The sequence below is a fragment of the Neodiprion pinetum genome, chromosome 1, assembly GCF_021155775.2.
Source record: "Neodiprion pinetum isolate iyNeoPine1 chromosome 1, iyNeoPine1.2, whole genome shotgun sequence".
NCBI classification, from domain to species: domain Eukaryota; kingdom Metazoa; phylum Arthropoda; class Insecta; order Hymenoptera; family Diprionidae; genus Neodiprion; species Neodiprion pinetum.
In genome coordinates, this window is record NC_060232.1 from 28,702,601 (window position 1) to 28,713,720 (window position 11,120).

An 11,120-nucleotide genomic window follows, 5' to 3' on the forward strand; every position below is an offset into this window, starting at 1 on the left:
ACTAAAGTAATTATTTTTTTTAAAACGTTTTTTAGGTTTCGAAGATTCCTGTCTTGGCTCTTCGTACTGGCCAGTTGCAACTTGGAACCTATACTTTGCAAGTTCCTCTTGTTCTTGCTGAAATAAAATGATCAAATAAGAATCTAAAAAGTGCATTTAAGATTAAAAACTTTCCAAATGACACAATTTCCTACCTCGTGATGTATAGCAGCACTCAAAGTTTCTAAATCTGATTCAGCCACTGCATTGTCATATATTGTCTCAGAGTCCCCAACACCACCTGGTTCTCTCAAGCCTTCGTCACTGTCACTATCATAATATGAGGTATCGCCTTTTGCTTGATCTTTATTTTTTTTTCTAATTCTGATTTTTTTTGGTGGAGGTTCTCTGGGGCCCAAAGTATTTTGAGAGCATTGGTACGACAGATGCCCTTCTTCACCACACTCGTAACACTGAGATTTGTCTGGATAATCCTTTCGTCGAATGAATTCAGTACTGCGTCCATTATCCACGGCTATGGAGCTTTTCACAGTACGGCCACCAATCTGAAAATAGAAAATTTTCTTGATTTTGTGTGAGATGTATATTCATTATTAAAATAAGTTATGATAGTAAGACAAACATATGATATTGATATATATTTTACCTCAGTATTATTTAAAGTCTTTGCACAAGTAATGGCATCTTCACGTGTGAGAAATAAGACGAATGCAACACCTTTGCTGCGTCTAGTCATTTTGTCTTTCAACACAGTAACTCTGCAATTCGTAAAATCACATTTTAATCAACTGTTTAAGTTAGCTATAATTATAGATTCAATACATTAGATAAGATATTATATATGTTTCTCTGGGTAAAGATAAAAGAGAAAAGTGAATGCGTGTATGGTAATTACGAAATACTGGAATTCCAAAAGTTTATTAAATAGTTAACAAGTTGCATCATTAATTTTCGAAGTGATCACTCACTTGACGATCTTTCCGTACGTTTCGAGAAGCTTGTGTATGTCATTATTAGTCAGAGAAAAGGGCAAGTTAGAAACGTAAACCGTTGATTTACTCGGAGCAACACCTCCGCTCATCGCTCTGAATTATTGTTTCGTATAAGCCGTATGAACACAGTGTAAATTTGAAATATACACGGTGTAGGTTATGTTCTTGTCGCATATTTTACGGTTATGTTTCACTTTGACGCAGAAGCATAATTTTAAATTTGTTCATTCACGATTCGTCGATATAGATCACGTGGATGTCGTTCTTTGTTCTCATTGGCGTAGGAGCTCTGCCAGGTCAAGTCTTGGGGCGCGAAATGTCAAAAAAAAATTCCAAAAATTGAATAATTGATGACAAATATTTTGGTTTTTCGAGTTTGATATCGCCCAGTGACCATTTTCCCTGAAAAACCTAACATAAGTGACGATAGCTGGTCATCCCGACATTACCTACAAACACATTGATCTGAATTTGACCTTTCGCACGCAAACGAATCGTGTGCATGAATCATAAATTTGGCCATGTGCAGACCGCGTTCGGCAGTCGAAGCTTGTGTCGGTGGCGACAGTCTTGTATGTGCGTTTTAACAAAATATTTTGGGCAATTAGAAGGGATATAGGTTGTTTGCTATCGAAAAACGTTGATTAAACTTTCTTGGTAATTTAACATCAATAAGGTACAATTTTGAAAGCTGTCATAGTCATTGGTACTTGAAAAACTTGTTGTTTTAACCTAACCTAACCTATACATCTGGTAACATTTCTGTACAAGATTTAAGAGGCACAGATATGTCAAGCAGTTGTTGTATCACTCCCTTTAATAAATAGGAGTTACATTTTGCGATACCTGTAATATGTCTAGTATAGTTAATAATTTTATTACGCTTTGATAGATCATACTTTAATCTCGGAATTCTGTTATTTAAGGTTAGAGTCTTCGGTGTTATGTTCGTTTTTTCGAGTTGTGGAACCTTCCGTTACAAAACTGTACACTTTTGCAAATTAAGTACATGGCTTATCCTTTGCTTAAAATTAACGAGTCGTATTCATTATTAGCAGATTCTTCAAAGACCTTATTCCAAAATCAAAAATAAACATGGCTCAGCAAAATTGTGTTAAAAGGTTGCATTTGAATAACTATTTACAAATATCAATTATTTCCTGGTTTGTAATTCCAATGAATTTTATTCATTTGAAAGTCTCAATGGCTCATATGAGTACAAGGTAATTTTTCATGATTCAGACAATTCTGCTTTAATTTTTCCTTGTATCTTTACTTTGATAGAACAAAAGTCATGGCGACAGTAGAATCACTTGCGGAAGTAACAGATGTTGTTCAAATTCTGCGTCAGTGGGAAGAAGACCATGTTTCACCGACGTATGATCCAATACCAACATTGCAACGTTTGGCTGAAATTATAGAAATAGAGACAGAAAATTACTTAAAAATGGATCCAGATCCATTTGACGAAAGGCACCCTTCACGCACTGATCCAGAATGTAATTTTGGACATATTTTGAAAGTTTTGTTTAGAAAGGACAACTTCATGACAAAGGTAGTACCTTGTTCCATATTTATTGTGTAATTTTTTGAAACAAATGATAACAGCATTGAAACCATATCAAATCTATTAATTTCTTACATCCAATGTGAGTAATGAAATCAGGGACAAAACAAACTTGTCTGTCTCAAACATCAGCTTTGAACAATTGTTGAGTCTTTATCCGAAACATATTTTCGATCTGTCATTTGACTATTTGGAAAAATTCAATTCAATGATTTGTTTTACAGCTGATAAATGATTATCTAAGAGACACGTACTGGACACGGTCAGGTATTAACGGTCGTGATGTGCGAAAGTTGAATATTGCAGCCTGCCGTTTGATGTTGGACATATTGCCAGGCCTAGAAACATCAGCAGTGTTTCAACCCGATATGGATGGGCTTATCCATAGGCTTTTTTCGTGGGCTGAAAAAAGCATAGAGCCTTTACAAAGTTATGCCACCGGTTTGTTAGCTGCTGCAATGGAAGTTCAAGACATTGCTACAGGATTTAGAGAACAGAATGGTAAAATGGTGCCTTTGATGCTGCAAAGATTACACAAGCTACAAGAAAAAGCTTTGGAAAATCGTCATGCAGCAGTTAACACAAGACCATTTGCACATTTTGGTCAGAATAGAAATAGCCTGGGTGATACTGAACACAAAGGTACTCCTGGAAAACGGAAAGTGAGAGAGAAGAAACATGAAAATGGAACAATGAAAAGCCCTACGCACTCAATTTTTTGCTCAGATGAAGAAGACTCGATTCAAAGTTCGGACGAAATGCCACCAAGCAAAAAACTCAAGTCTCAAAATAACATGGAAAATGCTGTTTTAACACCTGTTAAATCTAACGATAACACCAGAGATTCATACCCCGAGATTATGTCCCCACCGTTATCTATTCCTCGTATAACTACCTATACAACTTTACAAGTTACACCAGCGAAGAATCAAAACACTCGTGTAACACCACCAAGACCTGTCAACATATTGGCATCTGGTAGATCTAATTTGTCTAAACCTCAGACTCAAGTAATCAACCCGCCTTCCTTGCTTCTAGAAGGTAATTCGAATTCGTCCTGGGCTGAAATGGAGTCTTACGTTATTGGCAATGTTCAAATACATCCGCCCACTTTGGCTACTCGTCAGATGCTGATTTTAAGGTACCTCACACCAATGGGAGAATACCAAGAATTTCTTGGGCACGTATTCGAGCAAAACGCTTTGGAATTGATATTAAACTACATAAACGTACGGGAAACAAAGGATAGTCGCTTAGCTTTTGAAGCTTTAAAATACTTAGCATCTTTACTGTGTCATAAAAAATTTTCTATCGAGTTCCTAAGTATGGGTGGATTACAAAAACTCTTAGATGTACCAAGACCCAGTGTCGCGGCAACTGGTGTTTCTATTTGTTTGTATTATCTTGCATACTGTGAGGATGCTATGGAAAGAGTTTGTCTCTTACCGAAACATATAATAACCGATTTAGTGAAATATGCATTGTGGTTACTGGAGAGAAGTCACGATTCTGGTAGATGTCATGCAACAATGTTCTTTGGATTTTCATTTCCTTTCAAAGTTATTCTGGAAGAATTTGATCTCCAAGATGGACTTAGGAAATTATACAATGTTGTGAGTATATGAACTTAATATCAAACTGCAGTGTTTTGCGAGACATAATAAAGTCATTATACGCAAACCACCATTTTGAACGAGAAAAAAATGACAGTTTAATTCCAAAACTAGAACAATCAGTAATTTCATTCATTTCTGTGATTGTGAAAATGTATGTCGCATTAATTTGGGGTTTGCAATGTGAGAATACTATATTGCATTTGCTAAATCTTATTATTATTATTATCATCATTATTTTTGAGACATGTATTTCCTGATTTACATTAGATATCTACATTACCTATTCTAAACATTGATGATGACCCGGCTTTGAATGATGATGAAGAATGTGCGTCAAGACAAATAGTAAGACATGTTGCTGTAGCACTGAAAAGGTACATGGAGGTTCATTTATATGTAAAAGCAGAACAACTACAACGAGCTGAAAATGCCAGAACAGAAAGAGATACCTGGCAACCATCTCTACCTCCATATAAGGTAAAATTGCATGCTAATTCATCAAATTTTGTGGTTATCCTTATCAATGATTCAATTCCACACATTTGCTTTACTCTACCTCGATTTAATATACTAGTGGTGAAATCATGCAAACTGAATGAAACTGACTAACAAATAGCATCCTATAACACGTTGTTATGGTACTTATGCGTTTTGCTGTAGCATTTCAATAATTACAATGTTGGTTACCCAATTCTTTTCTTTGTTATAGGCTTGTAAATTAAGCAGTGAAGAAGTACAGGCAAAAGTCGAGGTTCTGCAGGAACTGATGTCCGTTAGAGCATTGTGGCCTCCTGTTGAAGAACTTTACAGACTTGGTGGTATCACATTGTTATTGCAAATTATTGCCTTTGCTAGGGAATGGAATTACAGTGGACGGTAAGACATACCAGGTTAATTTTTGGTGATAACTCGCACGAATATTTGATTGACTAACTGAAATGTAATTTTTTATAGCGTTCACACAACTTCTAGCGCTGAAACTGTTCGCTCATGTTTAGAGGTTGTTGCTATCTGTTCTGTGGTACCAAAAGTCATGCTTTTACTGTGTGAAAGAGTTGACATGCCTGACATGTCGATGACAATGGCCATAAACCTTTTACTAGCAGCAGCGGAATGTGAAATTATTGCTGATGCTGACGTCCAGAGAGCTGCTTTAAGAGCTGTAGTCAATTGTGTCTGCGCACCTATCAACAGAGTTTGTTATCTTATTCTTTTTTAATCAGATATAATTTTATTACTGTCATATATTTTGCAGAACAGATGAATATTGCTAGCTTTTATCTAATTGAATTGCAATATTACAAAGACGATATATACATGAATATGGAAAGTTAAAAATTGAAAAAATTTAATCTTAATTTCTCATAATTTTCTCCAGGTTGGTGGAAATGTGGCAAGATTTTCATTAACTGGCTCAGCTAAGAAGAAAACTAATAATCATAACAGTGAGGAACTTATACAGAAAGTGTGGGAAAGTGTGAGATCTAATAATGGAATAATGGTAAGTAGCTCAAATTATGCTCCCATGTATCGTGGCTCATTCTATTGATGAAAGCTTATTGATAATATTTGAATTCAGGTTCTTCTACAATTAATGATGGTCAAAACTCCGATCACTGATGCAGATAGTATCCGTGCATTGGCATGTCGAGCACTAGCTGGTTTAGCGCGCAGTGAGAAAGTGAGACAAATTATCAGTAAACTGCGTATGTTCACTGATGGCCAAATACAGGTCTTGATGAAGGACCCCATATTACAAGAAAAAAGACAAGAACATGTCATGTTCCAAAAATATGCTCTTGAGTTGATGGAGAGGGTTTCTGGCAAAGCAAAACCAACTGGGAGCGAATACGAAATTTCTTTGGCAAGTTTACATCGGGTACGTCTACAAATTCTTTCACATACAATTATTCTTATTTCACGAAAAATAATGAAATGAAAATTTACAAAGTATGATTCATACACTCATTCTATTCAATGTTACAGGCAAATGTTGTTGCCCAAACAAGAATACAGTATAATGAACAGCAACTGATGCAACTTATGCATCAGCATCTCCTCGCAAGAGGACTTAATGAAACAGCAGCAACCCTACAAAAAGAAGCTAGTCTTGATTCATCGGCTATCATGAAACCTGCCACTTCACATCAAGCGTTTCACTACAGAAGCCCTGCTGTAACCGGAGTGAGTAACAACTGTTGAAAACAAGTAGATGAATTGTTTAATACCGGTCAAGGTATAACGTGTTCTGATGTCTGTTATTATAATTTATATCTAGACGAGGATAGGATTCTCACCCGTTGCACCAGTCAACTTATACAATACCAGCAGAGGAAGTCAAAGAGATGTTACTGTACGAACTGGAAGTACTCCAACTTCTGGGTCGGCTCGGTTCATATCACATTCTGGTTCCTGTTCCAGCACTTCACCTCTTCCTAACAATACACCTATCAGAATAAAGCTAGCAGATGCACTTGGACCAACTCCAGTCAGTACCAACATCAACCAGCCAATCAAATTACAGATAAATCCAAAGTACGTCTTCTGTTTATTATTGTCTCGTGCTTAGAGCAAGCAGAGAAGATAAGATTTAGTGTTTATACGAATAGAATATGACTGATATTTTCATAATTTTGTTTTAGAAAATGTCAGGTGGATAGACAACCAATAACAGCCACAACTATTTGTCAGTCAATCTCACAACCACAAAGTGGCATCTGTAGATCACTTCAAAAACAGATATCAAGTGACCCTGGAGGCCCAGGCCTTGAAGTAGCTACTACTTCTAATATCGCTACTGTAACCTTGGACTCCATTATTACCGAATACTTAACTAACCAACATGCATTGTGCAAAAACCCCATGGTCACTTGTCCGCAATTTAATCTTTTGGAGTGAGTAAAACTATGTATTTGTCGTTCTTAAGTTTCGTATTAACACAATGGGGACTTGATCAAAAAATGAAACAATTTCGTGATTCTACTTATATCAGAGAAAAAACTGATAATTCGACGCAGTTTTTATTTGTCGACTACAAATTTTCAATTTTCACCAAGAAAAATATTGTATTGGTCTGAATATAAGTAGAATTTTTGTTACCGGTTTTTTTGTGAAAATCCGTACCCAATTATACGATTTTTTAGAATAGCATCAGTTTGGAGTACAACAAAATTAGAAATACGATATTTATACGATACAATCAGTTTTATTCATATAATGTGTGCAAAATTGCAATATCAATCAACAAATACGCCTGTGGTGATAAATAATATCAGACCACCATGGCAGTATCCTTGAATGACTAGTGCCAAGTTTTGTACTTATTTGCGTTTTATTATCGATCAAATTGTGATCTGTAAAAAATTGGTATACTAAAGCTATCGCAAATTATTGCGACATAAGCAAATGAATAACAATTTTTAAACGTTCGATATATTTATATCATCTTACCGGCACATACTGGTAGATTAGTTTGACTGTTATAAAGTTTCGAAAACAATTAGAAAAAGCAGGGTATCAGTTATTTACAGCAGCACATGTACCCAGAAAAATCGCAAGAAAAAAATTAAACATTGAAAAATTACCATAAAATTGCCCTTCTAGTTTCAATATTTACAATATTCATCTTATTTCGTCCTTACAAAGCAGCTCACTTCGGGGCATTCTTCATAAATGCATTTCTCTCTCTCGCTCTGTCTATACTAGGAAATATAATACACACTATCCGTTTATAGGCCACACAAATGTCCAGATCCACGTGCCAAAAACTCATCTCCGACAAATTTAGCAGTCAGACTTACCAGAAGATCGTTAGGAATGGACAGTAGACGACTGGATAGAAGATACATTTATAGTCGATTTTGCCCTGTAAAGACGTTCAAGCCCACAGATATTGATGGCACGTTTAGTTGCTGTACATTTTCCGTATGTATGCCTCCCTTTCTTACACATGCAAGATTAATATAAATGTTGGATATGCTAATGTCCAAGTGACATTGTATAATGAGTAAACAATATTCATGATATATCCAGCGAAAAGGTAAAATATTTGTGTAAATCTTTAACTCGTAATCTCACTTTATAGTCATGTCAGCAGTACTTGATGCTCGGTACTCAAACCGGAGAAGTGAAGATGTTCAATGCTCATACTGGTACCGAAGAAGCAACCTATCAATGTCACGAGTCGTACGTCTCACACATGGAGTGCAGTCAGAAAGGTAATCTCTTGTTAACATCCACAACCTGGAGAAGACGAATGTCTACTCTTTGGAGTATTGGTACCTTTTTTGACATGAAATTATCTCTTGACAACGAAGACTATGCGGAATTCGGAAAATTACAGGAGCGAATTATTGGTACTCAAGGAGAAAGTGCTACAGTGAGTGAAATACAAATGATTTCAATCTACTCATTTGTACTTCCATTTTATTTATCTTGTATATTTATGTGTTTCAGATATACGATATAGCAACTGGTAAGCTCCTTTTGACTTTAACACCTTCGATTTCCAACCAGTATACCAGGAACCGAGCAACATTCAGTATGAATGACGAACTGGTTTTAAGTGACGGTATTCTATGGGATGTAAATTCTGGCAAAGAAATCCATAAGTTTGATAAGCTTAATCAAACTTTGAATGGTGTATTTCATCCTAATGGAACTGAAGTTGTTTCAAATACCGAAGTTTGGGATCTTAGGACATTTCATTTACTGAAAACAGTCGTGACATTGGATCAGATGGATGTTATTTTTTCACCAGTCAATAATATTATCTATGCAGTTGCCCTGGATCAGGACAACGAAGATGAAACCAATTACGTTACATCATTCAAAACTTTGGATGCCTTGGACTACAAGAGTATCGGTAAGTTATTGTAATTAAAACTAATAACAGTTAATGTATTCCTAAATACACATTGGATTCTGGTTTGCGAATTGTATTGTTGATTTTTAGCTACGTGTGATGTAAAGAGAGGTATATTTGATTTGGCTTGCAACAAACACGACACACAAATTGCAATCGTAGAAAATCAGGGTGATTTCGGTACCATTCAAGAATCTTGCGTCAGGCTCTACGATGTTGGAAGACGAAGAGATGACGAAGATGAGGCTGAAGAAGATGACGATGAAGATGATATTGATGCAAGTGATGATGATGGCTCCAACTCCGCTTCGGACGACAACAATGCAGATGGTGATATGCATTATTATATTGTACATGAAAGTATATTTGAAAAGGTGGTGTTCAATCCCGAAGTACCTTGAAAATTTATGAATCTCTTTATTTCTTAGTCGCTAATACTGATGCCATAGTATATAGTATATCCTGTATTTAGTGCTCAATGCAATTTCATGATGAAATAAAGTTAAAATAATTTATGTAAAACTAAATGAAAATTTATCGAACTAACTTTTGGTCATTGACTTTTCACAGATGGTGATAATGGCGATGCTGCCGGTGATGACAATGCAGATGATAATGACCGAAACGACGGGGATGATAATGATGATGGTGCAGATGGTGATAATTCGGGTGATGACAGTGCGGACTATGACCCTAATGATGATATTAATGGTTCAGATCTCTCTGATGATTTCTCAATTTCGGATATGGATGATCTTGAGATATTGTTCTCCTGAATACAATCAAAAAATCTCTTGATGTATTTACAGAATTGTTTATTCATTGTTTTGTGCCAAGTGGTACTTGTAAAACAGTGTAGTTTTAACAGGGTTACCTACTTTCTCTCAGGATGCCAATTTCACAGGTTCGGCTTAAACTCGCAATCAGTCGGTACAAAGACTTTTACTTTCGTACCCCAAACCTCGTAGTTTTTTAAGTGCACCACACTCGAAAAATTTCGAGTGTTTATTAAGAGTTGTAATATTTTTATAAAATGCACAATGTAAGTGGTTAAAGTTAACATATTCTTCACAATTAATCGTGAATACACACGAAAATACCTTGCTTGAATACCGACTTGGAAGTTGCAAAGATGAAAGTACTTTCAGTGCTCACAATTCTGCCGCTAGGAAGTTATCTTATTTAACCCTCTAATTTTTTCTACCCATCAATCTAGGGTTACTTTATACTTGAATTATAAATTATCATCATTATGACGAAACGAACTTAGCTCATTTCATTTTGCGTAAAGCCTGTGAAAATAGTAGATACGTTTGAAATTATTATTCCAAAGGCTAAAAACTTCTACCGAATTTTACTAGCGCAAACTAAAGCATAACAAATTGCCTAAAAGGCAGAAATGTACAGAACCGAACTTGGAATTAAACTGTATTGTGAATTATAAACATATGCAATGTGTTCGAATATATCGTGAATACCTGCTGGACTTGATACGCTTTATTCAATTTTTGATATTTAGTACAGATTCTTATTGTATTTGCCAAGTGATGTGGTGTAAAGAATCTAAACCATGAATTCTTACAAAATACTGGTTTGCTCTAATTGTCTGTACTGTCAGTTATTTGTAAAATATTGTGTAATTAAATATTATTTGGGTCAAGTGGTCAAAATTGTAAATTGAAAAGCAGATAAATAAATATTAGACAGCTAAAAGTACTGGAGGTGAGTTAAGTCATTGTTCTCTGGCAACTAAATTTGCTCAGCGGAAGTATTTACAAATAGTAAAGCACGGAGTATTTCTCTTACTCTGTGTACGTACATGGGCCTACAGCCTTGATCACAAATAAACTGTCATGCGCACGGGTTTACATCATTACTTAAATTATGAATCTTAAAAAAAGTATTGTTGGACCATAGACCAACAACATAAAGTAAATACAACAAGAGATTTCTGTATTTCTTTTCAGCTGTGTATAAATGATTTTGGATTATTTTGCGTTATTGTACGTATCTTTATTAGTATGAATGGAACTCTGGTACATGCCTAGTTAGTATGATTATGATATAACTGCTGATTGCAA

General features: G+C 35.5%; 1 protein-coding gene across 7 annotated transcripts; it reads left to right on the forward strand.

Annotated features, from left to right (window-relative positions):
• Nucleotides 1-67: 67 nt before the first annotated feature.
• Nucleotides 68-11,030, forward strand: mahj (LisH and WD40 domain-containing protein mahjong). Of its 7 annotated transcripts, XM_046612585.2 has the most exons (17): nucleotides 68-574; nucleotides 2,277-2,547; nucleotides 2,784-4,172; nucleotides 4,443-4,652; nucleotides 4,885-5,051; nucleotides 5,130-5,370; nucleotides 5,554-5,676; nucleotides 5,755-6,054; nucleotides 6,162-6,359; nucleotides 6,454-6,710; nucleotides 6,818-7,069; nucleotides 7,910-8,099; nucleotides 8,260-8,392; nucleotides 8,492-8,553; nucleotides 8,631-9,039; nucleotides 9,130-9,369; nucleotides 9,610-11,030. In XM_046612585.2, exons 1-17 carry the CDS (start codon nucleotides 426-428, stop codon nucleotides 9,813-9,815), a joined length of 4,797 nt encoding a protein of 1,598 aa, XP_046468541.1. In that variant the 5' UTR covers nucleotides 68-425; the 3' UTR covers nucleotides 9,816-11,030. The 7 variants fall into 7 exon arrangements, with proteins under 7 accessions (XP_046468541.1, XP_046468532.1, XP_046468559.1 ...); XM_046612576.2 differs by lacking the exon at nucleotides 68-574 and adding an exon at nucleotides 1,480-1,568 and having other exon boundaries at nucleotides 8,260-8,553; XM_046612603.2 differs by lacking the exon at nucleotides 68-574 and adding an exon at nucleotides 1,512-1,668 and having other exon boundaries at nucleotides 8,260-8,553.
• Nucleotides 11,031-11,120: the final 90 nt, after the last annotated feature.

Excerpts from the sequence above, each read along its gene's own strand:
- mahj (XM_046612576.2), top strand. The coding sequence starts at position 1,495 with ATGAATCATAAATTTGGCCATGTGCAGACCGCGTTCGGCAGTCGAAGC. Across the intron at positions 5,052-5,129 it reads GAATGGAATTACAGTGGACG|CGTTCACACAACTTCTAGCG; the intron begins GTAAGACATACC and ends AATTTTTTATAG. Across the intron at positions 9,040-9,129 it reads CTTGGACTACAAGAGTATCG|CTACGTGTGATGTAAAGAGA; the intron begins GTAAGTTATTGT and ends GTTGATTTTTAG.